General features: G+C 39.7%; 1 protein-coding gene across 1 annotated transcript in view; it reads right to left on the minus strand.

Annotated features, from left to right (window-relative positions):
• ANKHD1 (ankyrin repeat and KH domain containing 1) overlaps positions 1 to 24,847 on the minus strand; it is a 147,275-nt gene that overhangs the window by 80,406 nt on the left and 42,022 nt on the right. The window contains 7 exon segments of the mRNA XM_049787352.1: positions 6,216 to 6,325; positions 10,194 to 10,385; positions 10,629 to 10,866; positions 17,366 to 17,460; positions 19,318 to 19,551; positions 22,909 to 23,056; positions 23,895 to 24,042. Of these exon segments, the coding sequence (XP_049643309.1) occupies positions 6,216 to 6,325; positions 10,194 to 10,385; positions 10,629 to 10,866; positions 17,366 to 17,460; positions 19,318 to 19,551; positions 22,909 to 23,056; positions 23,895 to 24,042 (1,165 nt within the window).

A 24,847-nucleotide genomic window follows, 5' to 3' on the forward strand; every position in this document is an offset into this window, starting at 1 on the left:
ACAGTCAACAGAACTGTGGTCTGAGGGTGCTGAATTGGGGGACACCTTGAAGTAACGGTGATGGGGCCGGAGAAATAGCATGGAGGTGAGGCATTTTGCCTTTCATGCAGGTCATTGATTAGAATCCTGGCATCCCATATGGTCCCCGAGCCTACCAGGAGCAATTTCTGAGCATAGAGCCAGGAGTAATCCCTGAGCACTGCCAGGTGTGACCCAAAAACCAAAAACCAAAAACCAAAAAAAATAAAAAAAATAAAGAATGGTGGAAATATCCTAATACAGGGGTGGTGAACACCGGCTCTCAAGCCGCATGCGGCTCCTGGCCAAAATGAATGCGGCTCTTTGCCTCTTATCATTACTTTGTATACTGTGGCTCTTTGCCAAGTTTGGGTTTTGTTCCGCTGCTTCTAAGAAGGAACCTCTGAGGAGAGATCTCCGAGCGTGTAGTCCCGTCCCCAGGCTGCGCCCTCCCGTCCTCCATCCCTCGGAAACAACTGCACAGACCAGTGAGCAGGAGACCCATGTGTCACATGTAGGGTCACATCTGGCCGTTAGTTCTTAGTGTGGAGGACGCAGCACACCCTCACCATCACTGCAGGATTTTGACCCTCACTCAAAATGGCAAAATGCAATATGTGTTTAAAAGATTATTGTTAAAAGTATATGCTTTTGTGTGAGTGTTTGTCTGTTTTGGCAGGTCACTGCGTGTTGTGGCTCTCTGACTCTCAAAGTTTAAATTTTTGGCTCTTTGTGTCGAACCTGTTTGCCACCCCTGTCCTAATAGATATCCTGGTGGTTAAATGGTGCAAGCAGCACTGGATCTATAAAACAATTTTGGTACAGAAAAAGAAAAAGCAAAAAACAATTTTGGTACTATCATAAAAATAATTTCAAAAGCTTAGCAGCCAGTAAAAAGGTGAGTAAATTTCAGAAACCCAGGATTTAAAAAGCATTATTTTTATAAAAGTGATATAGGGGGCTGGAATCTCAGGAATCCCATATGATCCCCCAAGCCCAACCAGGATTGAGCATAAGCAAGATCCAGGAGAAAGCCCTGAGTAAACTAACAAGCAAAAGTTATAGAAGACCAAAAGGATGAACTCAACAGATACTATTTCTTATTAAAATGTTTTTGATAAAGATTAATTTCAAGATTTGTATTGTTAAATGATGCATAAATAATCTAGAAATCAAACCTAATAAAGGAAATTAATTTTATCGTTTTATATAGTTCAGCAGAGCTTAGGGAGCAATTTAGTAACCTGCTCTGAGGGCTATTTGGTAGAGGGTATTCTTTTATTTTTTGGTGGAAATGTTAATCAGGGCTTACTCCAGGAAGGACTTGGGAAACTCTATGTGGTGCTAGGAATTGAACCTGTGTAGGCTGAGTGCAAGGAAAATACCCTACTTACTGTATGCTCTCGCCCAATATTAAAAAACAAACAAACAAACAAACAAACAAACAGAAAACCTCTCAGGCCAGGAAGATAGCATGGTGGTAGGACATTTGCCTTGCACGTGGTCAACCCAGGACAGACCTGGGTTTAATTCCTGGCATCCCATATTGTCCCCTGAGCCTGCTAAAGGTGATTTCTGAGCACAGAGCCAGGAGTAATCCAAGTGTCACCGGGTATGGCCCCAAAACCAAAAATACATAAATAAATATTATTATGTAAGAATATAATAAAGGAGTATGATAATAAAAGATTAGACAATGAACCATTCAAAAGAGAAACTTAACTAACATTAGTGAAAATATGGGGAATTAAGAGATCTCAGTTGTTAATAGAAAAAAAACATTGGTTTTTTGGGAGGGGTGGGGGGTCACACCCAACAACACTCAGGCTGTGAGCACTCCTGACTCTGAGCTCAGAAATCTCTCCTGGCAGGCTTGGGGGACCATATGGAATGCCGCGATTCGAACCACATTCTGTCATGGGTAAGCTTCGGGCAAGGCAAGCGCCTTATCACTGTGCTATCTGTCTGGACCTGTTAATAGAAATATTGACTGGTTCAGCATTTAATAGTAGTAGATGTGGAACCTCTAGTAATTAACAATTTCATTCTAGGATGCTATCCATATATCTATACATTCCAAAAAATTGCAAAAATAGGTAAACATTTTTTTAACTTTATTGATTGGTTCTTGGGCCACACCCAGCAGTGCTCAGGGGTCATTCCTGACCCTGCACTCAGAAATCTTCCCTGGCAGTCTGAGGGACCATATGGAATGCCAGGAATCAAACTGGGTCCCTCCCAGGTTGGCTGCATGTAAGGCAAAAGCCCTACCTCTGTGCCAACTCTCTGGCCCCATGTAAAAATTCTTTTTTTTTTTTTTTTTGGTTTTTGGGTCACACCCGGCAGGGCTCAGGGGTTACTCCTGGCTCTATGCTCAGAAATCACTCCTGGGAGGCTTGGGGGACCACATAGATGCCAGGATTCGAACCAATGACCTTCTGCATGAAAGGCAAATGCCTTACCTCCATGCTATCTCTCCGGCCCCATGTAAAATTTTTTTTGTTTTGTTTTGTTTTGGTTTTTGGGCCACACCCGTTTGATGCTCAGGGGTTACTCCTGGCTACGCGCTCAGAAACGACCCTGGCTTGTGGAGACCATATGGGACACTGGGGGATCGAACCTCGGTCCGTCCTATGCTAGCACTTGCAAGGCAGACATCTTACCTCTAGCGCCACCTTCCCAGCCCCCCATGTAAATATTCTTAATAATACTTAGTATACCATAATTTTTAATATTTTAAAACTATAACAATTATAACAGTCCAGGGCCAGAAAAATGGTACAAGAATTAAAGTGCTTGTCTTAAGTAAGTCCAACCTAGTTGTGGTTACTTCTGAGCACTGCCATGTATGACCCAACACTCCCCCCAAAACCAACAGTGTAACGATCCAGATATATATGAATAAGTGACTATTATAAAGAAACTTCACCTATTAAAAAATGTGTAATCATTAGGAACTGATACAAAAGAACTAAAAATAATTACAGAACTGTAGAATAATCCATTTATATTTTTAAAGAGAGGACAAGAAAAAGCTAGCTCATGGTCAAGTACTTATTTCACAAGTATGAGATTCCGGGTTCCAATCCTTAGCACAAAATAGGACGTACAAACCACATATATAAGATGTATGTATATACACACACATACAACATACACCGATATATAGAAATGCCTCGTAGAACACACAAATAGATGGCTTTGACTTTTTTTAAAAAATGTAATAGCGGGGACAGGAGTGGTGGCAAGCAGTAAGGTGTCTGCCTTGCGTGCGCTAGCCTAGGATGGACTGCGGTTCTATCCCTGCAGTCCTATATAGTCCCCCAAGCCAGGAGCGATTTCTGAGCGCATAGCCAGGAGTAATCCATGAGTGTCACCAGGTGTGGCCGAAAAACAAAAACAAAACAAAAAAAGAAATAGCGGGGGCTGGAGAGATAGCACTCGTGCCTTGCACGCAGCTGATCCAGGAGAGGCAGTGGTTCAAATCCTGGTATCCCATATGGTCACCTTAGCCTGCCAGGAGCGATTTCTGAGTGCAGAGCCAAGAGTGACCTCTGAGCATTGCCGGATGTGACCCCAAAAACAAACAAACAAACAAAGAAATAGTGGGGCTGGAGCGATAGCACAGCGGTAAAGCATTTGCTTGCACGCAGCCAACAAAGGATAGACCCTGGTTCAAATTCTGGCATCCCATATAGTCTCCCGAGCCAGACAGGAGCGACTTCTGAGTGCAGAGCCATGAGTAACCCCTGAGTGCTTCCAGGTGTGACCCAAAAACCTAAATAAATAAATAAATAAATAAATAAATAAATAAAATGTAATAGAAAACCTAAACCACATTTCTATTTCACTAAATTAAGATTTAACATAAATAATAATTTTAAAATTATAAAGAAAATAAAATCAACTTCAAAGAAAAAGATTAGGAATATAAAGCAGAGTGTCCAATGTATCTGAAGTAGTGTGTCCAATGTATCTAAATCTTCATTAGGGAGACATACTGAGGCCACATGCAGCAGTGCTCAGGGGAACTAATTCTATATAATGCTGGGGACTACACTAGGAGAGCAAAACAGGGTAGACTGCTTGCTTAACCCTTGTACTATCTCTTTAACACTAAATCACCAGTTTAAATTACCTTCACTATTTGAGAAAAATGCCCAATAAATTTTATTTCAGTGGAGGACAGTACAAATAAAGCAACAAAGATCCAAGAGCTTAATTTATTTTAACGATAAAAATCAGTGATAGCTCGCTATGACAAATTCAATTTTCTTCTCAGTAAGAAAGTGTTTGAATTTATTGTATAATGTTGTGGAGCCAAATCTGTCAGTCTGCAGTACTTACTACTAGCTCTGTGCTCAAGTATCACACCTGGTGAGATATGGGGAACACGGGTGATGCCAGGAACTTGAATCCAAATCAGTGCAAGTGTTACTACTCATTGTAACTATCTTGCTGGTCCTAAAACTTGTTTCAATTTTAATTAAAAGGTTAAAAAAATAAATGTGAGGCCTGAGCAGGTAGAGCAATGGTTTTGCAAGCAAAAGATCCAGGCATTCCACCAAGTCAAAGTGAACAAGGAATGACTCTTGATTTCAGAGTAAGGAATAATCCTTGAGCACCCATATATCCCTCAAAAATCCAACATATAATAAATGCATAAATGCTATGATCAACAATATCCTGAGCCAACAATAACAACAGTAATAAATGAAAAATCAAGAGGATAAAGAGGAAGAAGAGCAACCTAAGAAGATTTAAATTATTTGTCCAATGCATTAGCTCCTGACAGGCTCAGGGAACCATATGGATGCCAGGGGATGGAAACAAGGTCCATCCTAGATTAGCTGTGTGCAAGTCTAATGCCCTACTGCTGTGCTACTGCTCTGGCCCCAACGATTTCTTTTTGTTTGTTTGTTATTGGGTCACACCCGGTGGCATTTAGGGGTTACTCCTGGCTGTGCACTCAGAAATCACTCCTGGCAGGCACAGGGGACCATATAGGATGCCAGGATTCAAACCAACATCTGTCCTGGATCGTCTACGTGCAAGGCAAACACCCTACCAATTTGCTATCTCTCCAGCGCTGCAGGAGCAATTTCTGAGCACAGAGCCTGGAGTAACTCTTTAACACCACCGAGTTTGGCCTCAAAAAAAAAAAAAAAAAAAAAAAAAAAAAAACAAGCAAAAAACCCCAAAACATGAGCTCCAGCCCTGTTGAGGGCTTCCTGGCTCTGACATAATTCTGTTTTGTTCTGTGTACTCTCAACTATATGGGGTGCAGGAAATGGATTCCAGCATATTAAAACAATACCTTACCCACTGTGCTCCAGTCCTTTAGATAAAAAATTTTTTTGATAAAATTTTTAAACAAAAGGTAAGGTACACTTCTCAAAATGTCTACCTAATGAGGCAAGTGCCAAGTAGTGAAAACCATTACAAGGATTATCTACTATAATGCTAGCATGAAGAATATTATTACAAAAGTATCCACAGAAATAATAAATAGTAGTATAATCATACTAGGTATTTCAGTCAGTAACTTTTTCAACAATATTCTCAGATATTTGTGAGTATCTCCCATTAGAAGAGATTATAAAGGTCATTTTCCTAGATAATTAAAACTAATAGTTAATTCTGTAATTATATATACTATATATTTTTATATATAATTAAAACTAACAGTTAATTCTCTACATTATAGCTGTTAAATGCCTGACAATGATTGTATAGAAATAGAGGCAAATTCTGGAAGAACCTTCACAAACAAAAATTAGTCAAAGCACACATTTCATTAAGAAGCATACATCTTTAAGTGGAGTATTATTTTAAAATTCCCATAGTTGTATTACAGCATCCAATTTGAGATTTTAAAAGCAAGGAGACATACTATAAGAAAAACAGGCACAATAAATTAAGATTTGTTTTTAAAGTCTAATTAAAGAAACAACTTACTCAAATGACTTAAAAGGTTACTCTCAGTATCTTGACTTTATATATTTGAAAAAGAGCAGTTATTTATATATATAAAAGCACAGGAGTATGAAATGGGGTAGGGGAGAGAAGAAACAAATTTGCTTAGGAAAAGAACACTTACGCCCTAAATGCAACAAGTAGCCAAACAAGTTTTATATTTTAGATAAGCACTGGATATCTGTACTTATACCAAGTATTTGAAATTTAAAGTATCTTACTAAATCAGCACCGGCTTGAAGTAAAACATCTGCAACATCCGTATGTCCATTTTCACATGCATAGGTTAAGGCTGTGTCTCCAGTTGCTGTTGTAGCATGGACATTAGCACCTAGCAAAACAAACAGAACTTTACATTTACTTTGTGAACTGTAATATCATATCAGAGAATTTAATGTTGCACTTATGATAAAATTGATAGACTTAAAATATTAAAGTAGTAGAATATATTTTCATTATTTTATTTTATTTATTTATTTTTTGGTTTTGGGGTCACAACCAGTGGTGCTCAGGAGTTACTCCTGGCTTTGTGCTCAGAAATCACTCCTGGCAGGCTCAGGGGACCATATGGGATGCTAGGATTCAAACCGGAGTCCATCAAGCCGCATACAAGGCAAATGCCTTACTGCTGTGCCACCGCTCCGGCTATTTTCTTTTCTTTTCTTTTTGGTCACACCTGGAGGCGCTCAGGGGTTACTCCTGGCTTTGTGCTCAGAAATCACTCCTGGCTTGGAGGACCATATGAAACGCTGGGGGATAGAATCATGGTTCATTCTAGGCCAGTATTTTCATTATTTGTTTGTTTGTTTGTTTGTTTGTTTTGTTTTTGGGCCACACCCGTGACGCTCAGGGGTTACTCCTGGCTATGCGCTCAGAAATCGCTCCTGGCTTGGGGGACCATATGGGAAACCGGGGGATCAAACCGCAGTCCATCCAAGGCTAGCGCAGGCAAGGCAGGCACCTTACCTCTAGCGCCACCGCCCGGCCCCTATTTTCATTATTTTAACTTTCCTTTAATCATGCTTGTTAAAATGCTTTTAATCTATTTTGTGTTTGTTTTGGGACCACACCCAGCGGCACTCAGGGGTTACTGCTGGCTCTGCACTCAGAAATCACTCCTGGCAGGCTCAGGGGACCATATGCCATGCTGGGGATCGAACCCACATCCATCCTGGGTTGTCTGTGTGCAAGGCAAATGCACTACTTCTGTGCTATAACTCCGGCCCCAAAATGTTTTTAGTCGTATGGAAAGAACCATGTTGAAATAATTCTAAACACAGAAATCTGCCTCTGTGAGATATTTACGAAGAAATAGAGAGGTCATGGGGGCCGGAGTTGTGTTGCTAGAGGTAAGGCATCTGCCTTGCATGCGCTAGCCTAGGAAGGACCGTGTTTCGACCCCCGGTGTCACATATGGTCCCCCCAAGCCTGGAGCTATTTCTAAGCACATAGGCAGAAGTAACCCCTGAGTGCTACCAGGTGTGGCCCAAAAACCAAAGACCAAAAAAAAAAGAGGGGGCATAGGGCCAGAGAAATAGCATGGTGGTAGGGCGGTTGCCTTGCACGCAGCTGGTCCAGGACTGATGGTCATTTGAATCCCAGCATCCTGTATGGTTCCTCGTGCCTGCCAGGAACAAATTTTGAGCACAGATCCAGGATTAACTCCCGAATGCCACTGGGTATGACCCAAAAGCCGAAAGAGGGAAGGAGGGAGAGAGGGAGGGAGGGCAATGAGTAACTTCTAAGAACCACCAAGTGTAGCCCAAAAATAAAAGTAAAACAAAATAAGTACTAACTGAAAAGGACTATATACAATGACAAATCAAGCATAAATAACATTTCTATCTTACATTGTAATCTGCAAGTACTATTTCCTACTAAATGGAATTAAAACTTGCTTGTTTTTATTTTAATTTTTTGTCAGGTATCAAGCCATAGGAATACATATAGCAGGAGTTAGAGATGGGGGGTGTAGGCCACACTTAGCAGTGCTCAGATATCACATCAAGGTTGATTGTATGCAAGGCAAATGCTGTACCCACAATACTGTCTCTCTAGTCCCAGGAATTAAGAGATTTGAAATGACTGGGCAGCATTTGCAAAGTGCCTAAAACATTTTGAAATATCTATTAGAAAGGAAGCTAGCTAACAGGAACTCTAAAACAATTACATCAAAAGGAAGTAGAAGCTATATTTATTAGCCAAATAATCCCAGCTTTTAAAAACTCTATCAAGGGACCATAGAGATAGATAGCACAGCAACAAGGAATTTGCTTTGCACGCAGCCTACCCAGGTTGAACCAGGGTTCAATTCCCGGTATTCCATATGGTTCCCCAAGCCTGCTATGAGTGATTTCTGAGCACAGAGCCAAGAGTAACCCCTGAGTGCCACCAGCTGTGGCCTAAAAACAAACAAAAATAAAATGATGTCCAAATCAAAACAAAGAAAACCCCATTTTGCTGGTTACTGCTACAGAACACTAAATACTAATTCACTTTGGAAAATGGCAATGGGGAAAAATCAAATATTTATACTACCGTTCTCATATGATTCCAAAGAATAACAAAATAGTTGATATGGGAAGGTTTCTTTTTATAGCTTTATATTATCTAAAAATAAGAATAAAAAACAAAGGGGCCTGAGAGAAACAGAGTAGGGCATTTGCCTTGCACACAGCTGATCCAGGACGGATGGTGGTTCAAATCCTAGCTTCCCATATAATCTCCCTTGCCTGCCAGAAGCAATTTTTGAGCAAAGAGTCAAGAGTAACCCGAGCACTGTCGGTTGTGACCCCCGCCCCCATAAAAATAAAACCTAGACGGGGGCAGATCTGTGCTATCGCTCTGGCCCCAAGATTATTTTTTAATTAAGGTAGAGGGGTTGGAGAAACAGTACAGATGATAAAGTACCTGTCTTGTATGGGTCTGACCCCAATTCTATATTCTGGTACTATATATGGTCAACAGAGCATGGCCATGACTGAGCCCCAAATACAGAGCCAGGAGTATGCCCGGAGCACAACTGATTGTCAACCATATTCTAAAATAGTAATTATTAGAAAAAAAATTTTAGGGATATGGCAAAGCATGGTCCTCAAGTACTGCTAGATATGGACTGCAAGCTTGGTACTTTCTTTGCAGTCAAAGGACTATACAGTACAGAGAAACAAACCTGAGCTTTACTCATGCACTCTAGCCCTTTGAATTATGTCTCAGATACAACCCATCACTCCCTGTTAAAAGCAATTTTTATTTGTTTATTTTAAGGTTACACCCTATCATGCTCAGGTGGTTCTCAGGAATTGAAACCAAGCTTCCTCCATTAAAAACATAGACCCTGGGGCCGGGCGGTGGCGCTGGAGGTAAGGTGCCTGCCTTGCCTGCGCTAGCCTAGGACGGACCGCAGTTCGATCCCCCGGCGTCCCATATGGTCCCCTAAGAAGCCAGGAGCAACTTCTGAGCGCATAGCCAGGAGTAACCCCTGAGCATCACAGGGTGTGACCCAAAAACCAAAAAAAAAAAAAAAAAACAGACCCTGGGCCCGGAGAGATAGCACAGCGGCGTTTGCCTTGCAAGCAGCCGATCCAGGACCAAAGGTGGTTGGTTCGAATCCCAGTGTTCTATATGGTCCCCCTGTGCCTGCCAGGAGCTATTTCTGAGCACACAGCCAGGAGTAACCCCTGAGCACCGCTGGGTGTGGCCCAAAAACCAAAAACCAAACCAAAACAAAACAAAACAAAACAAAACAAAACATAGACCCAAGACCAGACCAATGGAACAGCCATATGGTGTTTGCCTTGTAGTCTACTGATCCAGGATAGATCCAGGTTCAATCCCGGCATCCCATATGGTCTCCCAAGCCTGCCAGGAGTAACACAAGTGCTGCAGGTGTGGCCCAAAAACAAACAAACAAACACAAACCCATTGATCTCTTTCTGGTTCTACAATACTTTTTTTTGAGACTTCCCAAGCAATATTCAGGAGACCAGGGACACTTAGCCAAGTGAGCCTGATTACTCAATATAGGGTCTGCCAATGTGATGATATTCATGTTTAGACATGCCAAGTCACACCTGGTGGTGTTAGGCAGAGATCTGGGATGCTAGGAACAAACTCAGGTTTTATGTATAATACAGGCATATGTCATTAAATCCTACATAATTTCCTTGGCCCCTAAAAAAACACTGTAAAAATCATACCAGCAGTCAGTAAATATTTAACCAACTCCAGGTGTCCCTCCTGAGATGCCTCCATCAGAGGTGTAGAGCAGCCAAGCTCTATATCGGCTCCAGCTTTAATCAGGAAGTCTGCAACTTCAGAGAACCCTCCACAGCAAGCCAAAGTAAGAGCGGTTTCTTGGGTTTCTTCAGTTTGGGCATTTATATTTGCTCCTAGTATAAAAGAAGAAAAGGCAAAAATATATGATGTAATTATTTTGTCAGTGACATAAGAAAATATTAACTGCTCTGAATTGTGTTAATCCTCTCAATCTATTCTACTTATTGGGCTCTTATTACAATTTTGATAATTCATTCAAAAATATTTCAGTAGTAATAAATTTCTCATGATACTGAAAAAGTAGAGATTAGGTTTTTTTTTTTGAGATTAGGTTTTTTTAATTAAAATAAAACTACCTTGTGCTAAGAGTAGTGCCACCATCTCTTCATGTCCTTCTCGAGCAGCTTCCATCAAAGGAGTGTAACCTTCATCATTAACTTCTTCAAGATTTGCTCCCCTTTCAATCAGAAGAGCTGCCAATTCAACATGTCCTCCACAGGCCGCTAGTGTTAATGGAGACTCAAATGAATCAGCAGGCATGTTTACTTGAGCACCACTGTCCAAAAGCAAACGTGCTACCTCTACATGTCCATCCTGCAGATTTTCAAAATAAAGAAAATAAGAAAAAACTTCTGTTACTATGTTTTGAGATTTTTATTGTAGAGTCAAACTGGATGGTTCTCAGAGTTTACTTCTGGCTTTGTGCTTCAGGAATCACTCTTGTCAGTGCGAGGGGACAATATGTAGAGGTTGGAATTGAACAGGGTCAGCCACCTATGAGAGAAGAGGACCCCACCTATTTCAGGACCCATTTTGAGAATTTTTTCTTTTTAAGTAGAAGACAGACTAAAAAGAGACAAAAGAAAGAAGGGGGTAAAATGGAAATGAAACTTTAGATGTATAGAATTATCAAGTCCATAAAAAAAAAATTGAGATGTAGGGGCCGGGGAAGGTGGCGCTAGAGATTAGGTGTCTGCCTTGCAAGCGCTAGCATAGGACAGACCACAGTTCAATCCCCCTGCATCCCGTATGGTCCCCCCAAGCCAGAGGCAATTTCAGAGCGCTTAGCCAGGAGTAACAGGAGTAACCCCTAAGCATCAAACAGGTGTGGCCCAAAAACCAAAAAAAAAAAATTGAGATATAGAGCCAGAGCAGATAAGACATTTAGCTTGTACATGGCTAATCCAGGTTCAATCCCTGGGCTCCCATCTGATCTCCCTGAGCCTGTAAGGAGCAATCCCTGAGCACTGCACATTGTGAGACCAAAAACAAAAATATTGAAATACAGTCCAAAAACTTCTTTAAAATAATCTCAGGGTTTGGGGGCCGAAGAGATAGCATGGAGGTAGGACGTTTGCCTTGCATGCAGAAGGACGGTGATTCGAATCCTGGCATCCCATATGGTCCCCCGAGCCTGCCAGGAGAAATTTCTGAGCATAGAGCCAGGAGTAACCCATGAGCATTGCCGGGTGTGACCCCCCCCCCACCAAAACAAAACAAAACAAAATAAAATAAAATCTCAGGGCTTAGAAGACAGTACAAGAACATATCCTATTAGGTTCAATCCCCAGTACCACACATCCTTCCCATTGTTTTGGGATTGCCCTAGTCTCCAGCACTGGAGGCCCAGCCAGAACAACATGCTTTCGATCTGGCATTGAACCAGCGAGGCTTTGAGCCACAGAGTCACTGAGCCACCACGGCATACTTGATAAAAACTAGCTCACTATGGGGCTGGAGCGGTGGCACAAGCGGTAGGGCATTTGCCTTTCATGAACCGACCTAGGACTGACCTCAGTTCGATCCCCCAGCATCCCATATGGTCCCCCAAGCCAGGAGCTATTTCTGAGTGCATGCATAGTCACTGGGTGTGGCCCCAAAACAAACAAACAAAGAACTAGCTCACCAAATATTACAGGCCCTATGAACAGAACTTGTAAAATAAATGTCCATATATTTAAATGTTTAAATTATATTAAAAATATATATTGCATTAAAAATATTAATGTTGCTGTGCTATTGCTCCATCCCCTGTACTATGATGTTTATGTCTGAGCATGGCAATATTGTTGAAAACTTTCCTCTGCTTTGTGCAGACTTTCTTCTTAGCTTTTAAGCTTTCTGAGTCACATTTTTATATTTTTAGAGAAATTACTGCAAAGAAATCTGACCTATGTCCATCTATCTGATTTCAGTTTTCTATTCCATTATTTTCTTAGACACCTTTCTAAAAAAGAACTTATAGATTTAGCAGTAGCCCTTTCTATAAGTGGTAAATTCCAAATTCTCAGGTCTCACTTCTCAAGCTCAAATCAGAGAAGTTCTAAGGAAAAAAAAAAAAAAGAAAAAAGAAACAGATGTCATCTATTGACTGAAGCCTTTCAAGAATTTTTTTCCAAACAGGAATGGTTGTTTTAGAAATTCTCCATGCATTATCACTAATCTTTTATTTATGTGATTTGTTTTATCTAAGTTTTCTAGTTGTTTTCTAGTTGTTTTCTGCTGAAAACTACTTCATTATAACTACAAGCAAAATTTTGCATTATTTTTATTTATAAGCCACACTCCTGGTCCTGAGATCAGGGATCACTCCTTGGGGGCTTGGCTGGAATTGAACACCTGTCAGACACATTGCATTCAAGGCAAATGCCCTACCCTCCCTACTATCTCTCCATCCCTCAAATTGCATTGCTTTAAATATGTTTAGAGATCCATTGTTCTAGAACAAAAAATATGGTTTTTGAAGATAGTCTCAGGAGTCCCTGGGAAAGTTTTTACCTCAGTGTGTCCAAGAGTCAGGACAGTTTATTGTAACCATAACACTTCAGTAGCCTATTGAAAAAACACAGAGCTGTCCTTCAATTTTTTCCCACATAAAAAACAAGGACATTATCTGATCTTCTAACTTGATGTAGTTGTTTTAGGATAAGCATTTCTCTAAGTGCTTTAGAAAGACAAACATGCTGTACATTATGAATATGGTTGGTTAATTATACATGATCAGGTATTTGTTTCTCTGTATATTCAATGTAGAAACTGTCTTTCTCCGCCAACTAAACTGTGAAAATGTAAGATCAGGCTCTCTGCTTTACTTCCATTTTATTTCTGGAAATTTTCAGTCAGTATAATTCACAAAATAGACATTATTCAAATGAGTTTCTAAAAATAAATGTTACCTTACCCTGTGCTTGTCCACATTAAATTATTCTGCAGTGAAGACAGAAAAACCTCATTTACATTTTTATCAATCTATGTTTGTAAACTAACTTAGAGATTTGTAATGTTATATGCTGTCTAATTAGGAGGACAATTTTTGATCATTATCCTTTCCCATTTCATCTTTTCATTTAATAAAATTTTAGCATAAGTAAAAAAAAATATTAATGTATATATAATAACCTCATCACAAAAATTATTTACCCTAGTTTAAAGAAACTCAATTTTGCCAACAGATATGTTACAGTTACAATTCTAAATCATTTTTATTTTCTATATTCATTGATGTTAAAAAAAACCTATTGGGCCGGAGAGATAGCATGGAGGTAAGGCGTTTGCCTTTCATGCAGGAGGTCATCGGTTCAAATCCCGGCATCCCATATGGTCCCCCGTGCCTGCCAGGAGCAATTTCTGAGCCTGGAGCCAGAAATAACCCCTGAGCACTGCCGGGTGTGACCCAAAAACCACACACACACACACACACACACAAAAAAAAAACTATCAAAGGAGCAAGAGCAATAGCATAGGGAGTAGGACGTTTGTCTTGCATGTGGCTTACCCGAGTTCAATCCCTGGCATCCCATATGGTTCCCTGAGCCTGCCAGGAGTGATTTCTGAGGGCAGAGATAGGAGCAACCCCTGCAACAGCCCGGTGTCACCAAATTAAACAACAATAAAACAACCAGAGCCATAGTTAATAATACCTCATAATAATTCATGCATATACTATTATTGCCATGTCATACTTTGCTACTAGGTTTTATGGTTTGGGGTTGTTTTTGGTTTTGGGGTCACACTTGGCAACACTCAGGGGCTACTCCTGGCTCTACGCTCAGAAATCACTCCTGGCAGGCTCGGGGGACCATATGGGGTAATTGGATTCAAACCACACTGTCCTTCTGCATGCAAGGCAAACACCCTACCTCCATGCTATCTCTCCGGCCCCTAGGTGTGTAAGAGCAAGAACTGTATTAGAGCAGCTTTTCAATTATGCTACTCTGTAGGGTGCAGCAGCAGGTGCTCATGGTGAGTTCAGGGACCCGACCTGGCCAACAATTGTAGCAAAACTGGGTTCTGGACCCACCTTGGACCTGGGGAGTTCACAGGGTCTGCTGGAGTGTAGACCTGTTTCTAAATACAGCACTATGGGTTGAAACAGATGGGTCTGAAACTGATGCCATCACCCTCAACCTGACTGGACCACTCCCAGGTACCAACACTCATCTGTTACTGAAAAACATACTATAAGAAAGCAGTTATCAAGAGTACCTTTTTTATTTTATTTTTTAAGAGATGTGGGAGATCACCCTCCTAATACTGATCTCAAGACCTGGGTGGTCTCCACAGTTTAGATATGTTGAGAAAATGATGGCTGCAAATTTACCAAGCAGGAAACATCCTGCTAAGGCATAACAGGTTGCTCTCATAACAAAGCTCTTCCTAGTATTTAACTGAACTGAAACACAAAATTTAGCCAAATTTTGGTATTAAAGGGGAAACCAATAGTGTTACTAGTTTGTTTTCTGTCAAACCATCTACAACTGCCTCCCAATTTCCATTCCACAAATAAAATTATTTAATATTAAAAATAACTATTAGAAAGAAAACCTTAGCAAAAAGATAGCACAACAAATTTTGTGAAATCAATACCACTTGGGATTATGTCACCAAGGATTATGTCAACTCCTGGGGACTGATATTGCCATATATTTTTCTTTGTTGCTAGCTTGTTGCAATAAGGCAAATAATTTTATAATAAAATTTCATCCATAAATAAAGTTTTATGGGTCCATCTATATAGATAATACAACAGTTAAAAATAAAAATTCTGGGGCCAGAGTGATAACTCAGCAGGTAGGGCATTTGCCCAATTTGCCCATTGAGCCCCCATTTGACCTGGGCTCAATCCCTGGCATCCCATATCACTCCCCCAAGTCTGCCAGGAGTAATTTCTGAGCATAGAGCTAGAAATAACCCAAGCACTCTGGGGCCAGAGCAACAGAGCAGCATTTGTCTGGTACACAGATGACTCCGGTTTAATCAACCAGCATAACAATGGGCCTCTCGAGCCTTGATGACCCCTAAATGCAGAGCCAGGAGTAACCCCTGAGTACCACTTGATGTGGCCCTAAACCAAAATGCAAACCAATATTCTAGGAGTGATAGTACAGCAAGTAGAGTGCTTTATTTGCACATGGCTGATTCAAGTTTGGTCTCTGTATCCCAAATGGTCCCCTGAACCTGGCCAGGAGTGATTCCTAAGTGCAAAGCCAGTAGTAAACTCTTAGCATTGCCAGGTGTGGACCCAAAACAAACCAAACACATTGAAGATGTATCCATTCGATGCCTCTACCACCATAATAATAATAAAAAGTTCCATTAATTTCAAATTCTTTACTTCAAAAAATTTTTTTTGTTTTTGGGCCACAACAGACAATTTTCAGAAACTATTCCTGACTCTGTATTTAAGAACCAATCCTGAAGGTGCTAGGGTGACCATATGATATGCTGAAATTGGCTATGAACAAGATGCTTTATCAGCTATACTGTCTCTTCAGCTCCCACTTCAATTTTTTTTTCTTTTTTTTTGGTGTTTGGGTCACACCCAGCGGTGCTCAGGGGTTACTCCTGGCTGTCTGCTCAGAAATAGCTCCTGGCAGGCACGGGGGACCATATGGGACACCGGGATTCGAACCAACCACCTTTGGTCCTGGTTCGGCTGCTTGCAAGGCAAACGCCGCTGTGCTATCTCTCCGGGCCCCCACTTCAATTTTTTTGAGGACTATTTTTTGGACTACACCTGGCAGCACTCAGGGGTTACTCCTGCTCTGTGCTCAGAAAGCTCCTGGCAGGCTTGGGGCACCATATGGGATGCTGAGACTAAACCAGGTCCATCCTCAATCGACAGTGTGGATGGCAAATGCCCTATCACTATGCTATTACTCTGGCTCCACTACAAAAAAATTTTTTTGTTTTTGTGTTTGGGTCACACCCAGCAGAGCTCAGGGGTTACTCCTGGCTCCACGCTCAGAAATCGCTCCTGGCAGTTGGGGGACCAAATGGGATGCCGGGATTCGAACCACCATCCTTCTGCACGCAAGGCAAACACCTTACCTCCATGCTATCTCTCCGGCCCCTCCACTACAAAATTTTAATTAAAAACATTTTTGGGGGGGGGACGGAGAGATGGCATGGAGGTAAGGTGTTTACCTTTCATGCAGAAGGTCATCGGTTCGAATCCCGGCGTCCCAGATGGTCCCCCATGCCTGCCAGGAACAGTTTCTGAGCACAGAGCCAGGAAAAACCCCTGAGCACTGCCGGGTGTGACCCAAAAACCACAAAAAAAAAAAAAAAAAAAATTGGGGGGCTGGAGAGGTGGCACTAGAGGTAAGGTGTCTGCCTTGCAAGCACTAGCGTAGGACTGGCGGTTCGATCCCCAGTGTCCCATATGGTTTCCCCCAAGCCAGGAGCAATTTCTGAGCGCATAGCCAGGAGTAACCCCTGAGCGTCAAATGGGTGTGGCCCAAAAACCAAAAAAAAAAAAAAGATTTTTTGTGAGGCCCAGAACAAAAAAACAGCAGGTAGTGTTTGCCTTGCACACGGCCGACCCCAAAATTGATACATTTATCAAAATTTAAACACTGTAATACTTCTTTCCTGATAATATAAAAGAACCTTCATACAATAAAGTCCAAGATAATTATCTCCCAAGTCCTAAATACATGACCTTCTCCTGCAATAAAATCGTGAGTACAATTTTTTTTCTTTTGGTTTTTGGGTCACACCTGGTGGCACTCATGTTACTCCTAGCTCTCCATCATTGCAAATACATACTCCCAACAATAGCAACAAAAAATAAATTTAAAATATAAATTACCATGCAAGCCTCCATTAAAGCAGTGTGCATCTCATCAGTTTTGTGCTCTTGGTCTGCACCAGCATCAAGAAGAAAGCGAACCATATCCAAATGGCCTTTAAAAAGAAAATACACATACAATTTAAAAATGTATTTCTAAAAAACTATTTTTTGCCTACCTGTTAAAATAGGGAATATCTCTTTTAAATATCTTAAAACCATAACTTAAGTTGCACATATTAATAAAAGCATGTATTATAGAGCCAACAATGAAATTCATATTATTTTCTATTTAGGTTTGATGTCTGATAACTCCAAAACACCCAAGTAAAGCATAACATTTATTCTTCTATTTGCTCTATATAAACAATCAAAACAAGACACAATAATCAAACAGAACTCTGGGAAATTATATTAGAATCTTTCTACAGAAAAACAGCTTTGAAATAACACAGATGAACACTGTGGCAATGAGCAGACACAAAAGACTCCATTCAAAACAATTTCAACTCTCTATAAAAAGCCTTAGTAACCAATAAGAAAATGGCAAACACTCCAATAGAAAAATGAAGGACATGAAATGGTTAAAAATGCAAACAATACTAATGTAAAATATTAATCCCTTCCTATTAAACAAATGCAAATAAAAAAACACCATTTTTTACTATAAAAATGGCAAATATTAAAGAGAATGATAATACCCAGGTGTTGGTGAGGGTGTAGGTGGGGTAAAGGACACTCTCAAACATTGCTGATGGGAGTGTAAATTGGTTCAACCTTTCTAGAAGGCAATTTGCCAGTATATATCAAAAGCCTTAAAAATGTCCATACCCTTTGACCCAGCAATTCCACTTCCAGGAATTTATCCTAAGGAAATAATCAGAGATTAGGCAAAAATGTCTGCACAAGGACGTTATCACAGTGTTTTTAATTATTGTGAAATTAAGGGAACAATTCAAAGTGTCCAACAATATAGGCATCCGCTTGCTGTATTTGGGACTGCTGGCTCTCTACAGAATATCTATTTTCTCAGACTTCCTTTACTAAAAGAACTCTAATTTTATCTTAATGGCAACATGCCTAATGACCAGACTACATTTCCCAGCCTTTTTTTTACCATTATATGTAGTCAATGAAATGTATGGGGATGGGGTATGCTTATAAAGCAGAACTTATAGGATAATTTCCTTACAAGGACAGTATCAAACTGGAAGGCATTTCACTCCTTATTTTGTCTTAATCCAGTTCAACCTGGATTAGTTGAACAGATTTTTGTTAGTCAAGGTAGAAATCACGTCATAGGAAGGTAAAATAGAAAAAACTGAATTCTGAGATCTAAATGACAATGAAACAAACTGCCATACTAGTCTTAAATAGCCTACAATGGGCTACTTTTTAGTGAAACAGTTTTTTTGTTCAAGCCATTAGATTAATAGCAATAATTGCAGTCAAATCTGTCTTAACTAAAATACTGACTATTAAGATGGGAAAATGCTCGTGAGGTACTGATAAATAAGTTAACTATAGTATTAGTATATATATATATATATATTTATATATATATATTAAGTGTATTTAAAAATACATTGTAAGAAATATATTAAAATGTTTATGTTTTATGTCTTTATTTAGTGCCATTGCTTGTTATTATAAAACAAATTACTTTTCTTTATGCCATTCTGCATTTTTCATACATTTTGTATGAAGTGTGATTATTTCAGTGTGTAGTATTTTTTAAAGATTGGAAAAATATAAAAGAAATTAATAATAAAAACCCTCAAAATCTGAGTTTTGGATGAGTTCACAGTTAACTGAATAACTCTGAACTAAACTAAAACTATATTATAGAAAAATAAAGGCTAAAATCAATTTTCTATATATTTTCTTGCAAGCTAGATCATTTTAAAAGACAAGGGAAACATAAGCAAGACAAATATTTCAAGTGGCTATGAAGGAAACTATACATTGAATACCTTTGTAGCATGCAAGTGTAAGAGCACTTTCTTTGAATTCATTAGAATGAGTGTTGATGCCTGCCCCATGATCTAGAAGAACTCTTGCAACTTCCACATGGCCTGCACTAGCAGCTTCCATTAACGGGGTATGTCCATTTTCATTATGATCTTCTATATTTGCTCCTTCATTGAGTAGCACTTTCACAATGTCAACAAATCCTCCAGCACAGGCATATGTTAGTGCAGTGTTTCCTAGCAAAGATAAAGAAACACAAAATTATCACAAGATACAATTATAATCATGCTCATGTTCTAGATACCTCTACAATTTCCTTATATGAAACATTAGGAAAAAATTTAAAATATTAAAAAAAAGAAACATTAGAACTATCATCTCAACATTTCTATTTTGTAGTGCATAGCGGTAAGGGTTAGAAGAACCTTCTTGGAGCCAGAGCGATAGCAAAGCGGTAAGGGCATTGGCCTTGCATGCGAAAAATCCCAGGCAGACCCAGTTCGACTCCTGGCATCCCAAATGGTCCCCATGCCAGGAATGATTTCTCAGCGCAGAGCCAGGAGTAACCCCTAAGCATTGCCAGGTGTGACCCAAAAAACAAATTAAAATGTAAAAGATTTTCATCAAATCAAAATATATAGGCAAAATGATTAAGGTTCATGCTTTTCTTTGCATGGGTCTAACCCCTGCTCAATTCCTGGCTTGACATGGCCTGTTTGTTCCCCCTCATGCACATAGACTTCCTCAGCACCACTTGGAGGACCATCCAAAAAAGCAAAAACAAATAAAACTGTTACTAATCTGCTTTCTCTATTTATAGTATGTGTTATTGTTAAGACTAAGTTGACTACATATGTTAATCTATGACATATAGCAATAACAATCAGCTAAAGCTTCCCGTTGTTGTCTAGAACATTGAACCTGAGAACCTTTATTTATAAGCTCTGAAACTAAAAACAATAAATACAACTTGTTATACAATTAAGTTGGGGCTGGAAAGAGTATAGAATGTAAGGTGCTGCCTTTCATGTGGTCGACCCAGGTTCAATCCCTGGCACACCATATGGCCTCCAAGTTCCACCAAGAATGATCTCTAAACACAAAAATCGGTACTTACTCTAGTAGTCCCTGAGCACTGCTGAGTATGGCCCCTAATCAAAAAAGTTAATTAGAAATCAAGCTGATCTAAATGTTTTCTTCTCTCAGATTTGAAAGGATCTCAGCGTTCCCCATGAGTTAGCTTCTCAGAAAGGTAATGAAAAGACTACCTCAGGACCTTAAGCCTCTACTTATTCCTAATGTTATGTCATTTTCTCTTTGTGATATTGTATCTGTGCTTTCATTAACTCGTCTGAATTCTTATACAAAACATTCTATTAACAGCAGAAACAAATTTTATCAAGTGCATATGTAGCATTTTCTAGGGCTGATCACAATTTAGAACACATGTTAGTAAGTTCAAGATTGAACCATATCAAGTAACTTTTCCACAATGGCATGGAACAGCAACTGGAAGCAAACTGAAAAACTCATAACCAATGGATCAAAGAAGAAATGAAAGAGAAATAAGTATCTTAACATAATGTTAGAATTTTGGTGCTAAACCAACTTTAAATCCATGGAATTGGATGTCTGCCAATAATGTTCCAAACTGAGCAAGATGTTTTTATTGGCAGCAATGTCTTTGTTGAGTATTGACTCAACAAGTATGTAAATAGCATTAAACTATATCTATACATATTAGAGGTATATACATTTATATATACATGACATGACCAACTGTCTTATCAATAACTGTGGGAGTCAAATAAACAAAGTAGTTTCAAGCTGGCATTAATTAGAACAGAATATATTATTAATAAAAATTTAGAATACTCAGTATAAAATATAGATATTCTATAAAATAGGATATTTTATATTCTATACAATATAAAACACTTCCAACTAAATCTATAAACAACCTAAAATAAAGGGAGCTACATTTAATTTTTTTTTTTTTTTTTTTTTTTTTTGGTTTTTGGGCCACACCGGGTGGTGCTCAGGGGTTACTCCTGACTGTCTGCTCAGAAATAGCTCCTGGCAGGCACGGGGGACCATATGGGACACGGGGATTCGAACCAACCACCTTTGGTTCTGGATCGGCTGCTTGCAAGGCAAACACCGTTGTGCTATCTCTCCGGGCCCTAATTTTTTAATATACATCACTCTATAAGGAAGTTACATACACAGTTCAAAATTTTGACTCTACAAAGGAAGTAAGGTGTTTGCCTTGCAATGTGGCTCACCTTGGATTCCAACACTATCAGGGATCACTCTGACAAAGCCAGAGACTGTGTCTAAGCACTTCCTTGTAAAATCCCGTTCCTGTCCTACCCCTGCCTGAAAAATCTATCTTCAGGGGCTGGTGAGGTGGCGCTAGAGGTAAGGTGTCTGCCTTGCAAGCACTAGCCAAGGAAGGACCATGGTTCGATCCCCCGGTGTCCCATATGGTCCCCCCAAATCCCCAAGCCAGGGACAATTTCTGTGCGCTTAGCCAGGAGTAAGCCCTGAGCATCAAATGGGTGTGGCCCCACAAAACAAAACAAAACAAAACAAAACAAAAATCTATCTTCAAAAGAAAAACTGTCAGGGACTGTAGAGATAGCACAGCGGTAAGGCGTTTGTATTGCACGAAGTCAACCCAGGACCGATGGTGGTTCGAATCTCGGCATCCCATATGGTTCCCCTGTACCAGCCAGTCGGGAGAAATTGCTGAACATAAAGCCAGGAATAACCCCTGAGTACTGCTGAGTGTGACCCAAAAACAAACAAACCAACAAACAAACAAAACCTGTCAATTTTGAACAAGTAGGATATAAGTGTGTTTCAAGGATTTTTTTAAAAAACTTATTAATGGGGCCGGGTGGTGGCGCTAGAGGTAAGGTGCCTGCCTTGCCTGCGCTAGCCTTGGATGGACCGCAGTTCGATCCCCCGGTTTCCCATATGGTCCCCCAAGCCAGGAGCGACTTCTGAGCGCATAGCCAGGAGTAACCCCTGAGCGTCACCAGGTGTGGCCCAAAAACCAAAAACAAAACAAAACAAAACAAAACAAAAAACTTATTAACATAGATCTGTAGTTTACTTAGTATTCTTTTAGGGGGATGGAGGTAAAATGAGGAGGATCCACACCAGGTGGTGCTCAAGGGTTACTCCTAAAGGGCTTAGGGGACTATATGGGATGCCAGGAATTAAAACTGGGTAGGCCAAATATAAGGCAAAGCCCTACACACTATCTCTCTAGACCCAAGTTTACATAGTATTCTAAAAATTAATTTTACATTTACAAGTGATTTTCCAGTGGAATTAAATGTTTAGGGGTGTGTGTGTGCATGAGATCATACACAGCAGTGCTCAGGAATTACTCCTAGCTCTGTGATCAAGGATTACTACACTTGGCAGTATGTAGGGTAACATATGCAGGTCCAAGGATCAAACCTGAAGCAGCAGAATGTAGGTGAGTTACTATCTCTCAGACCAGTGACTCAATTTTTTTTATCTTATAAATTACAATTCTGTTGATTTATTGTCCAACCAACACATCAATTTCTACGTACCTGTAGCAGACTGGGAATTGACATCAGCATCATGAAGAAGTAATAATTTCACAATATCTAAGTAACCTCCACTGGATGCTGCCATTAAGGGAGTTATATCTCCTTTATTCCCTCGATCTTCAACATTAGCATGCATAGCGAGCAAAACCTTTAAGATACATATAGACACTGTCAATTCTTACTATTAATACTATTTCTAAAATATATCATATCTTAAGTTATTACTTGAGAGCACATTAAGGAAAAAAATTTTAAATCACTTTCAGAAAAAATATGCCAATGTCCTCTGCTTAAGATACTAGGTTAGATGCTATATTGTACAATACCATTGACGAATCTTTATAAAATGTAAAAAAAAAAAAATAGTATAAAATGTCTAAGTGTTATATTTGGGATTACTAATAAGGAAAGTAAAACTGGGGCCAGAGCAATAGTACACAGGTACTATGCAGTAGGTATGTGGCAGGTATGCGATTTGCACACAGCCAATCTGGATTCAATCCCAGCACCCAATATGGACCCCCACAAACACCTCAGAAGTGCAGAGTGTAGAGTGTAGAGTGCAGAGTTAGGAGTAAGCCCTGAGCACCACCAGGTACGGCCCCAAAATGTTCTCCCAACAACAACAAAAAGGGGGGGGAAAAAAAGAGGAAAAAACCTATATCCATGAGAGAGAATGTAAGAGGTAAATATGTGACTATTTCCCAGTAATAGGAAAAAGGGTCCAAAATTAGTCATATAGGTGAAATTAAATGTAAATTAATAATTTTCATTACCTACTAATTTATCTAACTACTGCAAATATTACTATTTCTATATTTCTTACACAAAACAAATTTTAAGTAGCAGAAAATGGACTAACAAAATAAACCAGGTTTCCATTATACTTAGTGCTTTAAAGAAAAGATACTGTATTCTAACTTTATTTTATTAGTGACATAATTTAAACTCAACAATTTTAATAACTAAAGATTATTTTGTCTTACTTGTGCTAATTCGTAATATCCTGCTGAACAAGCCAAACACAGAAGGCTTTCTCCTTCTTCTGTATGTTCATTTACACTTCTGCCTTCATCTAGTAATTTACGAACAGCATTTACATCTCCATCTGAACAAGCTTCTGCCAGACTTCGACTGAAAACAAAACAATCAAGTAGCTAATGCAGAAAGACTCAGGGGCCTCTAACATTGAATTGTATTAACTATAAAGAGACAGATATTGTATAGTAAAACAAAATTTATATTATATCTTTGCAAATATTCATGTATGTCAACTAAGCCAGAAATGCAATGCAAATACGAAAACAGCTATATTTCTTTAATTTAAATTCTTTATTTAAGCACCATGATTACAAACATGATTGTAGTTGAGTTTCAGTCAAAAACAGAACACCCTCCCTTTACCAGTGCAACATTCCCACCACCAATGCCCCCCTCCCTCTTTCCCATACCCTGACTGTATTCGAGGCAGGCATTTTACTACAGTTTTTTTTTTTTAAGTTTAGTAAGCTGTTTTTGTTTCTTTCTTTTTTTTTTTTTTTTTTTTTTTTTTTTGGTTTTTGGGCCACACCCGGCGGTGCTCAGGGGTTACTCCTGGCTGTCTACTCAGAAATAGCTCCTGGCAGGCACGGGGGACCATATGGGACACCGGGATTCGAACCAACCACCTTTGGTCCTGGATCGGCTGCTTGCAAGGCAAACGCCGCTGAGCTATCTCTCCGGGCCCTTGTTTCTTTCTTAAAGGATAAGTGTTAAATAAAAATACAGTAGTAACGGTGTGAGAGTGGCAATCACCACTGTTTGCATAGGCAAAATATGGGGAAAATGGAAAAAAAAAGCCTTGGCCTAATTACAAGGAGGCCTCACCTGTGAAGTTTTCTGGCATAAGACTGACTCTGGGCTCCAGGCATACAAGGTTGCCCAACCTGAGTCATTCTCT

Source organism: Suncus etruscus, chromosome 14 (genome assembly GCF_024139225.1).
Source record: "Suncus etruscus isolate mSunEtr1 chromosome 14, mSunEtr1.pri.cur, whole genome shotgun sequence".
Lineage (NCBI taxonomy): Eukaryota > Metazoa > Chordata > Mammalia > Eulipotyphla > Soricidae > Suncus > Suncus etruscus.